Source organism: Symsagittifera roscoffensis, chromosome 4 (assembly GCF_963678635.1).
Source record: "Symsagittifera roscoffensis chromosome 4, txSymRosc1.1, whole genome shotgun sequence".
NCBI classification, from domain to species: domain Eukaryota; kingdom Metazoa; phylum Xenacoelomorpha; order Acoela; family Convolutidae; genus Symsagittifera; species Symsagittifera roscoffensis.
The window spans coordinates 69,935,940-69,953,003 of record NC_087065.1 but is presented as its reverse complement, the minus strand read 5'-3'; the positions used below and the strand labels follow the sequence as shown (position 1 = coordinate 69,953,003).

The following is a 17,064-nucleotide window of genomic DNA, read 5'->3' as shown; positions in this document are numbered from 1 at the left end:
GCAACAGATTTTTTGTTTAAACTCACTTTTTTCAATAATGTTTTGATCTCGAGTTGCCGAGGACATCTTCATAAAACGCGTTGAAGCGGTTAATTACTCAGATTTTTTACTGACCATTTTATGATGTTTAAGAATCAAAGTCATATAAATGTGTGTTTATATCAAAATTACAACCTGTGACTATTTCTCTTACCGCGAAGTCAATAAATCAATCAGTTCTTTTCGATGTTTCCAATTTAAAGCGCGGTCAAATTAGTTTGTTTTTGGTTGCAACATCAAAAAGTATTATTATGTGCATTAAAAAGGGGAGGTGGATTTAGGAGGAGGATATTCATTTTTTAACCAGTCGATAGTTTTTTTTTGATTTTTGGTACGTTTTGAAAAATCTGACAGCAGCGCTGAAAACTTTGGCCAGAAAGAGTAAATAACTCGTTTTTATGCGAAATCATTTTTATTCATCGATCTAAAAAAATATTGATCATAATTAAACAAACTTTCCGACCAAAACGATTAAACCAAAGAAAATGATTTGAAAGATTTTTTTTCTAACTTTTTTTTCCAAATTTTCAGCATTTTTTTCAGAGAAAGGCGATTGAACTAGGTCAAAAGTTGCAAAAACGAGAGGTAAAAGCAGATAAGCTATTGCACCCATTGCGTTAGAATTGAACTGAGGAAAACAGAAAAATTCTGAGAAAGTGTTTTTGGAAATTGTATTTTGGAATCCAAATCACAGTTGCAAAGGCCTTAACATGATTCATATTTCTTTCATTAGCTAATTCATAATTCCTTCTTCCGGTTAATTTAAGTCACGCGGTCGGAACAATAAAACTGCCCTTATGGGATGATCTGCAGGCTCAAATAACTAGCGCAGATCTAACTTGATTTTTGTTCAGTATCGAAATTGATATTATCGATATATTAGTTTTCTCTCAGGTGAGGTAATTAAGTCTTCTGAATCAAATACGGGCCCTGCTGTTGGTATCATTTGGAGTAAGAATTAAGAAAAATCAGGTCAATCGATTAGAGAACGCCTCAACTAGACAGGAAAGAATTAGTTACGGTGGAATCACGTTTCAATTTCACGAAACTCAATCTGCAAATGATTTACATCAGATTTAACGCAATTATTTTTAGCTCAAGATTTCCTTAATAAATATCTCTAAGAAGCTTCTCGAACAAAATGCTGGTATATTTTGTAAAAATCGGTAGATATCGTTTACGAAAACCTTTAATTAGTCTCAGATATTCTGCTTTTTCCGAAACCAATTCTGAAAATTTTGAAAAGTTGAAATCTTGAAACTTCAAAAACTTGTCAAAAATATCTACCAAAAATTTAGAGAAAAAATCTAGAAGCCGTGGAATCTACCCAATTAAACCAAGCTGAATAAATATCAAGTTAATACAACACAATGAGAAATAGCGTTCACACACAACTGACTGAACCTCATTTCAGACAAAAAATCCCCACATGACATGTTTGTCTTCTTGCAAGTGTAAAGTGGGCAATATCAAACTACTTCAGATAATTTGAGAAAATCCGTCAAAAAATTATGTTTAAAAACTGTGAGAAAAAATCACCCCGAACTCAAAAATATCGTTTGTTTTTGGAAGTCGGTTCAATTTTGACATTATCAACATAATTGTTTGATGTTTTGTCTACGAGGTCGAACTGTGTTCTCATAAAATACATCGTTTAAAGCGCTAATATACCTGGAATATGGAAACTCTGAAGTTTGTCCTTCCCGCAGTGAGGTTCCATGGATAATAATCGATTATAACTGATTTTCGTAGTCAAAAAATTTGCCTTTGTAATCGATTATATTTACACTTCGGGACCACGCAATTGATAATAATCCATAAGAACCCATTATTTTCCAAAAAAATGAATCAATTATAATCCATTAAAAATCCATTATAACGAATGGATTATAATTGTTTATATCTCAATAAGTTTTTCCAAATTTCAGCAAAATTTGTTGCACTTTTTGTATTTCTCGTAGCCTACTCGATTTCTAAACCTTCTCACATTTAGTTAAAATTTGCATAAACATATCCCATTTACTTTAAGCTCAGGTTTTCTCAATTTTAGCACCCAAAATCTGACATAAATTCCCCCACCTATGCTACCCCACGTAGCCTCACTCCCGCCTACTCGTCCCCCACCTAGCCCTCCATCTACCCCACGCAACTAAAACCCTCCTACATATCCCCCACCTAGCCTCACCACTCAACCCCCCTCCTCTTCCCGCTTACCCCCCGCATACCCCTCCCACCACCTACTCCCGTTTTTTTGGGGGGCGGAGAGGTGGGGGTGCGTTTGGTAGGAGGGGTGTAGGTGGGCACGCGGTGTAGGTGGGCACGCGTTTACGGTAACTCTAAGTTAGGGTAAGTGGTGAGAAAGTAAGTAGGATTTAGTGTGAAGTATCTAGAGGGAAGGGAGAGACGTAGAAAAAAGACATGTAGAAGTGAAAAACGATATGAATTTTTGCTGTAGCCAAATGTAAACCACAATTTAGCAATTGCAACATTCAAGTTTTGAAAATTTGACCTCAAGATTTTGGAAAATCCAGGATGTTACTCATCAAAATTAATTTTCTAATCTACTATAATCTCCTATAATTCATTATACTCCATTATAATCCATCATAATCGATTATAATGGATTGAATTGATTTCTACATTTTTGTTTTATAATCAATTATTTATCCATTATAATCAAAAATTTTGCCGTTTTATGGAGACAGACCATGAAAGTCCTTTATAATCGATTGTTATCTTCATCACCTCATTGCGGGTTGTAAAGATAAAGCTAAAAAATTTTGAATCTTATAGAGAATATGGAGAGTCGCGAACATATTGATCAGACAGAAAAAAATAAAAAGAGTAAAAAGCCTATTTTTTTTAATGTTTAGGAAAAGCCTGTTTTTAACAAAGCGAATATGTCTCAAGATCATCTAAGACTAAAAAAATTTTCATGCATAAGTCGATGAAAACTGGCATGGCAGACTGCTCTTCTTAATTATTTTTCTGAGTCTTCAATTTTTTGAAACTTATTCTAGCAAATGGAACAGACAAAATTAATTTGTAAAAGCAATTGACTGATTTCTTTCTATTAATTTTTGCTTAAATCTTCAAATTTTTCAAAATTTAATGTCTCAAAGTCATCCGAAATTTCAATATTGCATGCAAAATGTGTTGAAACTTGACAGATTGCTGTTTTCAAGTAAATCTGTCTGTTCAAACTTTTCGCAGCTTATTATAAGAAGAGTTTATGCCTAAGTATATAAGACCCAAATTCGGAAGTTGGTGGGTTTAATAAACCTAAGGCCCAATTTCAATTTTGTAAATTTATTAAACAATAAGACCCAATTTCAGCGTGCAGTTTTGATAAACTAAAAAAAAAAAAAATTTCAATCTGTAATTTTAATAAACAATAAAACAATAAAAACCAATTTCAGTCTGTAGATTTAAATTCTCTGATTTGTGCTTTTAGGTCTCTATGCGGCCATGGCAGTTTCGGCCTGTTTTACCCTGGAGAGGGCACTGGCAGTGTGTGACCCCCTGAAGAGCCTGAGTCTGTGCACGAGGAACAAGAGTGTCAAGATATGCATACTAGCATGGACAATGTCCATAGTCTACAATCTATGTGTGGCCGGAATGAAGATGGCCGTCTACCAGTTTTTCCCAAGTACGTTTACAGCATCAAATTAACATCCCATAACCTGGGGAAAAATTTCAAACAATTTTAAAATTTTCGAAAATTTGATCGATTTTTTTTTTTCATTTTTAGATCTAAAACTTACTAAGTTTTCCAAAACACAGTATATCCCTATTTTGCCCCTTTTTTACGTCTCAGCCAATTAAAAACATAGCCAAATGACAGTTGGAACAGAGAAGTGAATGCAAGGAAACAGAAAAAAAACTGACTTGTTTTTTGAAAAATTCAACTTTCGAATTTTCAATTAAAATAGGTACCTTTAAAGCTCTTTTTGCACGAAAAATTTAAACTTGGTGTTCTTTTATAGAATTAACCCAATTTGTGAAAACTGGATCAATAGGTAAAGTTTATATTTGGTTGGAAAATCCGATAATTAATTTCCACTTTTGACATTAGAAGTCGATCACGTTTTTCATGACCTTTACACTTTTGATGTTCGATAGTGGAGGTCACCTTCTATTTAACAAAAGGAATAAACTGATTTCAAAAAAAAATCAAAAGTCAAATCGTGAAAAATCTAAATTCGGCGTGAACAAATTTTAAGACTTTTCTTGAAAACAAAAAAAAATATCAAGATCTATATAAGTGTACTTACTACGTTGTGCTTAAAAAACAGGCCATAACTGCTGTTTTGGGAACATTTTTCAGAAAATTTTGTTCTGAAAAATTCGTTTTTTAGCGCGCGGGCGCTCGCCCCTCAAGTTGAATATGTATTTTCGGATCCATTTAGAAAAACTTAAGAATTGATCGGTTCAAAATTGATTTCGTAAAGTAGTATCGAATGAGCCCTAGGGTGGTGAGTGGGCAATTGATCAAATCCCTGAGGGAAAGAAGGCCATTCGCACCCAAAACAACGCAGATAATGCAATTTCAATTTCAGTGCAAAATAAGTACTTTTTATCTTTCCGGGAACAGCTCTGAAATTCAAATTGATCATTTTCCGGCCAAATTTGCCAAAAATCCGCATGAGAAAAACAATATTTCCTTGATTATGTTTCATGAAAAGGTTCGGACTGCGCGCAGTAAAGCAAGCAACGAAAATGGACTAAAAAAGAATTACAAAATGAAAATTGAAACGGAAAATTTTCCAGGACTGCGCCCAATTGTGACATGTTTTACCCAGATGAAAGTAAATGCTTCCAGTAAAATATGCTCAAATAGGTAATAAGTGTCCATTGCGTCTAGTTTTCCGTGTTATAATGAGGGACGAAAACCGCTAAAAATTGGGTTGTTGCTTTAATGAAAATAATCATAATCAGCAAAAGTTTCGACCAATTTCGCAGATTGTTTTATTTAAAAAAAAGCGAGGTCGTATGTCTAACTAACAGTCTTTGCCGTATTTTGAAACGTTAAAATTGATAATCGCTGACATCGTTTGATAGGATAGCCTTTTGGATGAGAAACGGTCCTGATTACATCCTGTTATTGTGAAACACACAAAAAAAATATTCGCGTTTTTTGCTTTATATTCATCGATTTTTTTTAGTTTCTTATTTGCATTTACAACTTTGCCTATTGCGCGTTTTTTAAGAAAATGTTTATTCATCTCTTTTCAAAGTTTTCAATTAGAATTTGTCTACCTTTAAGAGACTCCAATTGTAACCAGATGAATCAATTGTCTTATCCGAAAGGCGGTTGGCGCCTTTTTTGCCATCTTTGATCCCCTATGATTACAACTAGAACAAAAGGTTTAACTGAACAGTTTTTTAGCTGATAACTTGCGTGTTATACTTTATTGTATACTCAACTTTTATCGTTTCTTTTTGGATACTCAATTTTGTTTCGATGGAGGGGAAGGGCAAATGGTGATTTCACTCCAAATGCTTATACAGTATAAAATGAGTTGCATACACCAGCGGATTTAGAGTGTTGCGGACGCTCTCTTTCTCAGGGACTCGACCCCCTGCCGACCCAAAGGGTCCCCCTTTTGTACTATTATCAGATCTCCAATTTGGGCTGACGGACCCTAAAGTTTTGGTAAAAGCGCCTTCGGCGCCAATATTTGTTATTTTTGTGGGGAAGCGCGCGCCAAAAAAACGCATTTTTGTGGTCAAATTTTTTAAAAAATTTCCAAAAATTCCTAGAAATTTGGGTAAATTGGCATCATTATAGTGATTTGTGAAAGCTCGGAAAATCAGTTTTGTCGACCTAAGAAAAAGTTGATAAAATTTCGAAAGTTTTTTTTAAATCCGCACCACCCCCCGAATTAAAATCCTAGATCCGCCCCTGATTGCATGCTTTCATTGAATAAAATATTCCCCCGTTTGTTTTATCAGGGCTTTTTCGATCAATTTTTATGCGGCGCTTAACAGTCAAAGTCATTATTATTGTCAAATCATTTAGAGAAAAATTGTAAACTCATTTTTCCGCTCAGAGACACCTAAAAACGGATCTGGAGATCCAATGGTGAGTTGTAAAATTACTGAAGTGATATTTAATGGTTACATGTGATAATTATGATTATGATGATTATTAATAAGATAGTTTTCATTATGATCATTATGATTTTTGGGATGGAGTGTGATTATGAATATTATCAAAACGATTATTATGATAACCGGTATGACTATTATGATTATGATTATTATGTTTATTATAATTGTATCTATTATGATTATGATGATGATTAAAATAGTGACGGTTTTCATGATCATTAAGATTATGTTTATTTTGAAGGTCATGATTATTATGAGTTATATTAGTATGGTTAAGATTTTCACTTTTTTGTATTATGATTATGATTGCTTATTTTGATTTTTATAATCAGGTTAACGATTATGATTATGATTGTTACTATTGGGATTTTAATCAACTTTATTATGATTATTATGATTATTTATTACTATGATATTTTTTGGTTATTACGATTATGATTTTTTCAATTATTATTATGATTGTTTTTATGATTACTTTTATTATTATGGTTGCTATTAGGATGTTCATGATTATTATGATTTTTGAGATTATGATTTTTTTCATGATTATTTTTTATTATGTTTATTATAATTATTGTGACTATGGTTAAAATGATTATTTTTATTATGGTTCTGAAGATAATGATTATTATTATAAAAGTTATCGTTATGATTTTTGTTGTTATAAGGATTATTTTTATGATTTTATGATTCTTATTATGTTGACTATTGTAATTATTATGATGATTTTTATTATCATTATTGTTATGATTATGATTTGCCGACATTATTATGATTATGTTTATGATTATTATGCTTTTTATTATGATTATTTTGATTATTATGGTTTTTATAATGATTATGATTTTTTATTATGATTATTATGATTATGATTATTATGATTATGATCAATATCATTATGATTATTATAATTATTATGATTATTATAATTATTAGTATGATTATTTTGATTATTGCTATTATGATTATTATGATTTTTATAATGATTTTTGTTGTGATCACTTTTATGATTATGATGATTCTTATAATGATTTTGATCATTATGATTATAAAGATTTTGATTCCTTTGATGAATTTTTTTGTTATAATATTTCTGACTAAGATTATTTTGATTATGGTTATAATTATTTTGCTGATAATGATTATGAATCATGTGGTTATCATTATGATTTTGTTATTATTATGATTATTACGCATATGATTATGATTATTGTAATTATTATGATGATTCTTATTATGATTATTATGATGATTTTGATTATGATTATGATTATTATATTCATTATGATTATTATTAAAGAGTTCCAAATTTGTTCCTTGCTATCTTTTGTCTTCGGAATAACAAAAGTTTCGTTTCAGGACGAACAATGATTTTCGACGAGTCTCTTTTCGTGTTGGACATCACTCTGTTTTACATAGCACCCTTCGTGCTTTCATCCGTCTGCTACTGGCGCATTATCCGAGCCCTCCGAGCTCGAGCCAGAATGTTCGCCATCGGAACAGTCCATGGCTACAACCCGAATGCAAACTCGAACGCGAACAACCTACCGCGTACAGCTGGAGGCAAAACAAATCGCCCCGGGACAAAAATGAATGCTGGAGTTCCTCGTCGTTTGGCTCAAAAGCAGCTCGCGAACGAAGCCGAGTCGAGGAACGACAATGGTCAAAGCAGATCATCATGTTCGATGATTTCGCCAGCGAGCGATATAATCCGAGACGCGGAGTCGCCATCAGCACCCCGTTCGAACCCTGTGAAAGAGCCGACCCATCAACACATGTCGGCAAATCGCAAGGTCAGTTTTTTAAAAAAGAATCTAAAGCAAAATAATAACTTGGTTCAAAGTAATAATGAGTAAAATAAAATATTACACTCTGAAGGGGTTTAGGGGGGATGCTCAAATTCGGAAGGGGGGTTGATGAATTTTTTCGCAAATCAGAGTTGAATACACGCACATTGCCAATCAATTCCAAAGCATATTAGGGAGCTATATGTTTACTTGTTTTTAGGAAGGGGGTATGGGAAATTTTTAAACTGATTTAAAACAACTTCTACGAAAGGAAAATTTACGTTTCTGTAAAAAGTCTTCAAATAGTCTTTTAAGTTTTGTTGAAAAGACTTGTTGTGCAGTGTTTAATTCCAATAAAATTAATCAACTTGATCTTGCAAAGTTAACAATAAGAGTGGTTATCAATATTATCCAAGGTTGACAGACTGTTCCAAGGACAGCACCTGCTAACAGATTAATAATCATCACGAATGACAGTTAATTGACAGCTTGCAATTTGAACTAAATAACACTATACGACACTTCCCCTTCGATAGATGAAACTTTAGATGACTGAAAATTTAATGACAACATGTTGATTAAGGGTTACTGATAAGAAAAATACTGAGTGCTTATTTAAAGAATGAATAACAACTTTACTGACAACGATTTTTATCAACTAAAAAAATCACTTAGCAGTGATGGCGTTTGAGTTTTAGTCAATGAAGACCGACCCTCTCCCTGGGCTAAATAGGCTAATAGTTTTGTTTTATGATTCAGTTTGAATTTTCCTTTTAGATTAATTCTTTCCCTCCTTTTCGCTCTGAATTATGAAATCAATCATCACCCCCTCCCATTTTGGTCACCGCCGTTCTTTTTCTCCCGCTTCTTCTCGACGCTATAGATCCCTTGTCGTCCTGACTATCGTCCTGTTTGCTATAAGATACCAGTCTGGCCTTCTTTGACGGTCCTTTCTTTTTGCCGGGTGCTTGAGTTGGTTGGTCCCCTGGATTTGATGTAGCCGGATCCCTAGGATTTCTATCCAAATCGCCGCTGCGTGCTGGAATGGTTTCTTGGTCGCTTCCACTATCTGCGTCCCTTTGTTGCACTGCCGTTGGATCTGCTTGTGCGATCTCTATTGAAGCCTCCGCGGATGGTTGTTTCGTTCGTTTGACCGAAATAATCGGCAGATTGTCACTGTCTTCCGAATCAGAACCATTGTTCTCAAATCGGCGGCCGCTTTTCTCCCGTTGTTGCTTCTGTGGAGCAATACTCTTCGTCACTCGCTCTTTAACTTCCCGCGGAGTTGGCGGTGGTACAATCGATTTTGATCCTGTTTTAATCTTCTTTGGCTTAGCTTTTGTGGCCACCCCCCATTTCCCAAGCACAACCCCATTATTTAAAGTCAACGTATGAGCGCTTTCTGATTTAACTTTCGAAAGAAGCTGTTTATACCTTTTGAGGTTGCGGTTTCCAGTTTGCTGGAATAACAATCCAGACGGTCCTGGTTGTCCACTGGGGCCCGCGGATTTCAAAATTGACGGTTCATCGTCCTGGTTGGTTGACTGTTCATGGGTCAATCGGCGTGCGTGGCTCCTGTGGCTTATGTCGTACGCTAAATCCAATCGTACGGCCCAGTTAGTGTCTGCAGGGTGTGGCATATCGTTGGCATTTGAGTCAGCGTTATCTAAACAAACATTTTTCGTTTTTATAACCCGCGACCAATCCAGATTTTGCAGAGATGGTTTTTTTGTAAGATTTCGTAAGACCGTGTTCGCTTCTCGTCCATGATGCGTCTCGAATGGCGAGATTTTTAACGTTGCCTTCTTTGAAAATCTGAGAGCGCCAAGGGTTCTTTCGATCATTTTTTCCAAGGTTTCGGGGTGTTTTTCTTGGACAAACGTCAGGATGGAACTTTTGAGACTGACTACCTGTGGTGCGCTCCACGCATCCAGCTGCCCGGTGATCATTACCAGGTGATTTTATTATTTCAATACCCTCCCCATTACAGAATGCTATAATCTCATTCGACATACAACTCGTACCCTGATCCACGTGATTTTTCCTTGGCACTCCATGATTTGTTATATAGCTTTTCAAAAACTTCAGTATTTTATCCAATCGATTATTTCCAGAGACCATTGCCGAGGGCCAACGAGAAAACCGCTAAACCGCCACTAACACATACTTCCGGGATTCGTTTAAGTAGTTAATGCCCCCAAAAATCCAGTTGAACTGATTCATTTGGTTCCTTCGGTTCAGGTATATTTCCTAGCTAATTTTTTCTTAAGATCGTTTTAAGTTCTTACCGGCGGCGGTGCATTCGGTACAGTCCTCAGCTATTGAAGCTATTGATCGGTAAATATACGGGTACCAAACATCTTTCGCCGCATCAAATATGTTGGATTTTCCGTGATGATTTGCATGAATTCTGTTGTTAATCGCAGTTTGTAAGTTCATAGGTATAACAAGTTTTTCATCCATCCACACTACGTTCTCCTTCACCGAAAAATCGTTAACAAATTGAGAATAATAACGGTTCATAGCATTAATTTTGTCATGAATGTTAGGATCCTGAGAAACTATAAGGTCGCAAATTGCGCTCAATTGGGGGTCAGAAAAATAATTGGACTCATTGAACTTCAGGTTAAACAAATCCAATAAGGAAGTGATTTTATTAACAATCTTGCAATTCCGAGGGATGATTGACATACATACTGAACTGGGATCCACGGGTGGTATTGTTTCACCGTTGAATGCCAAGGGTAACGAGAGTGTGGTATTAGTCCGAACTGATTTGGTTTTTTTAGTAATAGCTTCCAAGGATACGGTGTTCTGGGGTAATTCTTCAATTTCATCACAACTACTGTTTAGAATTGGGTGCTGCTGTAAAAATTTTTGCCATTTCCTCATGTTTTTATCCATTACGATTCGAGATTCTAAATTTTTAGATGTAATCGGGAGATTTAAACAACTTTCTTTTGATTGAATAATAACACCAACTAATTTTCCGTAGCTGTCGGTTCAAGCCATGTGTTCGATTCTGATTGGTCGATTCCCGCTCACATGGTTTTCCGCCCTCTACCGGTTCATTTTGTGACAAAACTTTCAATCTATTTATATATTGTTTACTTTCCGCTTTGATATGCGGTCCCTTGGATTGAGAATTGGATGATTTGTATCCCCTGGATGCATTGTTCTTATTGAACCCGAGAGCGGCACGAATTAAGTTGATCTTTGCCACAGTAAACATATTATCGTATGTACTCATTGGCGTTGCTTCATTGCATGGATGACGGGATAAATAATCTGCTAGCCCAATTTTCGCCCCTGCTTTGTGTTCAATTTGAAAATCAAAGGGAATGAGCCGATCTAACGATCGCGTCAAACGGCTAAACATCGTCTTGTTTTTCTTATTATTACAGTTCAAAAGAGAGGTTAAAGCTTTATGATCGGTCACAATTAAAAAATTCTGTCCCAATTTCTAATTTTGAAAATAATCAGCCCCCCCACACGACTGCCAACATTTACAATTCATTCGTTGAATATTTTTTTTCCGCTTCGTTAAAGTATCTTGAAGCAAACGAAATCAGTCTCCACCCCTCCGGCCCTAATTGTTCAAGCACAGCACCGAGCCCGTTATGACTTGCGTCGCACACGATCCGAATATTCTTGTGGATGTCAAAATGTCGCATTTCAACAATGTTAGACACTTGCTTTTTTAGATTTTCAAGGGCATCCTGGCATTCAGAAGTCCATATGTATTCTTTACTTCTACTTAGTAATGGTCGCAACGGCGCGGATGATTCATCTAACGCTGGCAGATACTTGTGGAGACTATGTATTGACCCCAAGAACGACTTGAGTTGTTGCTTCGATCGGTTCTGTTTTCCGTACCAGGGGAGTTATTCCAGTTTATGTTGTTTTGTGGCCTAGCCACTCGCAATCCCGTTGTTCGAACTTGCATTTTGATAGTTTTAGAGACATATTTTTCTGATCCAGTTGTTTTAGTATTTTCTCTACCGTTGCTATATGGTCGATTGCAGTTGTAGCATCGATTGTTTTTCCAATTTTCCAAACTTCCACCTCGGTTCGTGCCTCGCCCTTGATATGAAACTCTGCCTCGTGCGCGATTATTGCGATATCCTCCACGGATCGTTCCCACCGGTTCGGATTTAATCTGAATCCCACCGCCTGAAGATGATCCTTGGCTCCCCAATGATCCCGTGGCGAAATTGGATGTGGCATATTTGTTACCCCGCTCGTACGAGAGGGCTATCCGATAAACCTCCTCCGGTGTTTTTGTTGACCTGCACAGTTCTTTTTGTGCTTCACGGTTATTCATATTGATAATGAATACATCCCTTAGTATACGATCCTCCAATGCTCCAAAGTTGCATCGCGCCGCCAATCCGCTCAGTACGGAATGGAATTGCTCCAAACTTTCATTAATAAATTGTTTCCGAGAGAGAAGCTGATATGTCTCGTATGTCTCAATCCTTTCCTTCTTGAATTCCGTTTCCAGTATGTCTATCATCCGTGGGTAACAAACCGTCGAAAGATCCAGATGCGGTCGTCTTTTGTGAAGTTCGTCTTGGCCCTTTTCTCCCAAGCACAAATACAAATTTGAGATCAGAACTTGTTCCGATTCCAGTCGATTCTTCCCATCCACTTCCTCGGGCAAAGCGGTAACTTGAGCGGCAGTGAGAGTCGCTGTGTAATAAAAAATTTTCGGATTAATTGAATGCTTAGCTACCATTCCCCATTGGAATCTGTTGATCCAGAATTCCCACATCATAGGTGGTTCAGTACACTTTGCTGGCCAAAATCCTGTAAGGCCCAGTGGATTCTTCCCCCCCACCTGAGACTGCTGGCTGCGCCATGTTGAAAAGACTTATTGTGCAGTTTTTAATTCCAATGAAAATAATCAACTTGATCTTGCAAAGTTAACAATAAGAGTGGTTATCAATATTATCCAAGGTTGACAGACTGTTCCAAGGACAGCACCTGCTAATAGTTTAATAAACACCACGAATGACAGTTAATTGACAGCTTGCAATTTGAACTAAATAACACTATACGACAGTTTTTTTGTTAGTCGTTTAATGGTTTTGTTGTGTTGGTAGGTACCTTTTGCCGCATCCTCAAGTTTTCAGCCAAATTCATTGATTAGGAGCCAGAAAGGCACACGGGTCGAAGTCCACGACAATTTTTAAGAGTTTGCCGGTCGCGCCGATGTTAGCTCCGCAAACATAAATTAAGAGCCTGGACACATCTTAGAATGGCAGACAAAATTTGCAAATATCGAGTTACGGTCGCGATAGCCTGGACAGTCGTTGCGATATAGGCTGAAAGTTAGTCCCGTTAGTTGCGATACACTGTGTATCGTCAACAATTAGTTGCGATACACTTTGAGAATTAGTACCCAAGATTCTGGACATAAAGTCATAAAAGTATGAACATAGAGTCTTAGACTTGAAAGCTACACATGATCTCCAAAATAAGCCATAAAAGCAGGTTGAAAGTAAAAATAACTGGTTTTTGAAGACTTGATTCCACAATAAGCCAGCTTTAAATTTAAAAAAAATTTAAAAAACAAAGAACACACTGCAATATAAAATTTCATGAGAAGCAATACTTTTTTATAATGAAGCATTTTACGCCTGAGGGTCATATAGCAAAAAAAAACGTTAATAAGCATCCAAATTTAAATTGCTTAACTTATCCATGCTGTTTTGAAGTTCTACCTGGTCTGCAAAAACTGGAAAAACTGAAAATCAGTCGGGTTAGCAAGGAAATAAAAAGATTTTTAAAAGAAGAACCAGGAAGCGGTGTTTCTGCATTTGCTTTGAAAAAATTAACATGCTATGTATTTTCTATCCATGAGATGACTATGAGCAGAGGAAAAATCGCAAAACCAAATCAATTTTTTATAGCGCTGTTTTTTATCTGACTATAATTTATTGAAGTAATTTGGGTTTAAATGTTTTTTTCGTAAGAAAATTTCACAATCAAAATGACGAACAGGTTTCAGCAGGAGCGGATCTAGGATTTTCTTGAGGGGAGGGGCGGATTTTCAAAAAAACTTCAAAAATTTTGTTGACCTTCTTTTTGATTGGATCAAATCGATTTTCTGAGCTCTCCCACATCACTATAAAGACCCTATTGCGAATAAAATGTATGGGCCGCAGGCAAGTTTTTAAAAAAAAACAGGCCAAAAAAGGCATTTTTAGGCACTTTTTGGAAAATGTTGACAAAAAAAATAGTATATATTGGCGCCCAAGGTGCCTCTAAAAAGTTTTTAGGATCAGTCAGCAAAAATGGACACCTCTCAAAATAGTGCAAAGGGGGAACCCCCTTTGAGTAGGCAGGGGATCGAATCCCTGAGGAAGAGGAACGAACGCCTAATTACAAAAAATGTCTGCTCTGCAAAAAGACAAAAAGTGCGATCACCGATCATTTTTAAAGAAGATTTCAACATGAAAGTAAAAATATCGGTTTTTTTATTTTTTCGGAATTTTTTCATCTGAGGGAAGGAGCCGAGGTAGCGAGGCGTTCAAAGTTTAGCTTGCTGATTAGAAAAAACTAAAACTTATAATGTTTTGATGTTGTTTTGGTTAGAGAAAGATAAAACATAAACACAAGCCTGGCTCTCAAACTGCTCTTTTTTTGCTTCTCAAACGTCTTTTGTTCTGACGCGTGGCAACTTTTGCGTCAACTTTTAAACCCGTCTGACTCAGGACTGAAATTTTTTTAGTAAAATGTATCTTATTTTTCATAAACTTGGAGTTCAATGTTGAAACGATCTTTTAATGAAAACAAAACGCACTAATACTAAAGAGCTGGATGTAGGACAAAACTACGAACTTTTTAGCAAGAGTTTTGTCCACTTTTGAACTGCAGTTAAGTCTGTGATGTTGGAAATGGTTCTTTTGATAAACGAATATGTATCGGCTGCCGGCGTCATAGACGTATTCAAAAATATGAAACTTCTAGTTATCGAGATATTTTTGTTTGTAAATGAATGCTATTTAAGTAACGTCTTTTTTTTGTGGGGTGAACACAATTGCACTTTTTGTTAGGAATTTTTGTTACGAAATTGAAATTAAAATTTATGAGGTAATATTAGTCATAAAAATAAAAGTTTTGTAGTTTTTTGACATCTTTAGAATCTATTGTCTTATAATTGTTATCCGGAATGTATTATAATATTTTTGATTTATCTGGAAAGTGAATAGATTTTAGAGACAAGATGAAACAATTCAAATTCCACAAAGCAAAATTGAAATATCAAATTAATCATGATTATTTTACGCCTTGTTTGGGAATGTTCAATGTCAAAAACGTCTGACTCACATTTTAAATGTTCTTTTATTCTTGAAGATTAAGTTATCATAAAGTTCATTTTATCAACTTTTCCTACTTTTTTCCCACCAGACGATTTTTTTTAACAACAACTACCAGATAAAAAGCTTTTAAATACACGGATTTACCACCTTTTTTTGTAATTTAGTGATTAACTTTAATCAATCGGAATTACATTTTAAATATACACAGACATCAATGCGTCAACAAAAACGGGTGAGTAGACGCGGGCTAATTTAATTGTGGGAAGGAAAATTGTTTTTTTTTTAAATTGTGTTCGTCAGCAGCGGTATTCAAAGAAGCGTGCCGTACTGTTTAGCTGAGCCAATTTAAAATTTTTCTGAAGGCACCATTCTTGGGAATTATTGAAAAGGGAAGGGCAAAAAATAATGCTCACTTTTTCTCCTTTTTTAAATTGCTGTGGGCAGAAAGTTATGACTATACGTGAGGCTTTATTCCTGGGACCTTTTTTTGCGGAAATTTCTGGGGAGGGGACGAAAGGAACAATCTCCCCACTAAATCAATTTAGGTCAATTGAATCAGTCAAATCAGGTTAAAGGCATTTTTAAGACTATCAGAATTCAACGTTTTACATGTTGGTTCACTGCACTAACTTTAATTTAATCAATTTCCAAAACAAAAAATTCTACAATTGGTGGTTCCATCTCTTTTCGTTCGTGATCCCCGCCGAGCGCGCACAGAACTATATTGACGTAACTGTCTACTGGTCCAAAATTGAATTGAATCAAGCTACATGGTCTTATTAGTTTCATATACTAAATAAAAGGGAACATTCAGGGCTTTGCCATGATACGAGAAGTCTTATTCCTTTTTATAACAGTTTCAAAAAGAGATGTCAAAACGTCCACAAGTTTCAAGAAAGATGCAAGTTGTACACAGAGGCAAAGAAGGTAAAGCTGAGCTTAGCAGCTCTTGCGATTCGAAAATGAATGACTATGATTGAAGTTAAATGAAAAAAAAACTGAACAAAAAATCAATTTGTTAAAAAAATTGCATAAGCCCAAAATATCTGGAACAAAAGTACCTGCACCGTTATAAACTTTACAAAGAGCTTTCCGAAGGCTAGAATGAAGTCCAATTTTCAAAAACTCAGTTCTGTGGGACGTAATTCAGCAAATATAAGCAGACCCAAAAATCTAAAATCGCCGAAAATTTTTAATTAAAAAAAAAAACAGCTCCCAACTGCAATCGAACTTCTGGGCTTTGTCTCAAGCATCGGTGTATCCGCAATCTGGAAGAAAGCTGAAAGTTCAATAAGTTGGGCTATGGTAACCAAGGCGACAAAAATAGGCAGACGGACGAAAGTTCGAAAAAGCGAAAAACACTTAAGTTTGCAAAAAATAGTTCCTGGTGGGATTCGAACAACGGGTTTTCAATTTTTTAAACAGGTGTTTTATCTCTACGCCCCATGCGCAGGATGGTTGACTGAATTTGAGGTCATAATCAAAAACCACCCATTCGAAACAAAACTGAAAATAATTTAAGAAAAATTCAAACAAAAAATCGTTTAAAATTTTTTTCGAAGTGAAAGTTTAAGCGCTTATAAAAAATTGTTTTAAAAAACGTGTGTGAAAACCTTTGATCGTGTTAATTTTTTAGAATTAAATTTATTTACCGTTTTTTAAAAATACAACCCCTGGAAAATAAGCCATCAATTTAGGCCTGCAAAAAAAAACAATTTTATAAGAGAAAACATTTTTCCAGTACATCCAGTAACGAATTAAATCTAGGCACCTTAACTCTACGCACTAACTCTAAG

At 35.5% G+C, this 17,064-nt stretch overlaps 1 protein-coding gene across 1 annotated transcript in view; it reads left to right on the top strand.

Moving 5' to 3' along the window:
• The window catches only part of LOC134844411 (uncharacterized), a 61,153-nt gene that overhangs the window by 28,600 nt on the left and 15,489 nt on the right, over positions 1-17,064 (top strand). Inside the window, exons 3-4 of the mRNA XM_063861073.1 lie at positions 3,494-3,688; positions 7,513-7,946. Of these exons, the coding sequence (XP_063717143.1) occupies positions 3,494-3,688; positions 7,513-7,946 (629 nt within the window). The remainder of the gene's footprint in view (positions 1-3,493; positions 3,689-7,512; positions 7,947-17,064) is intronic.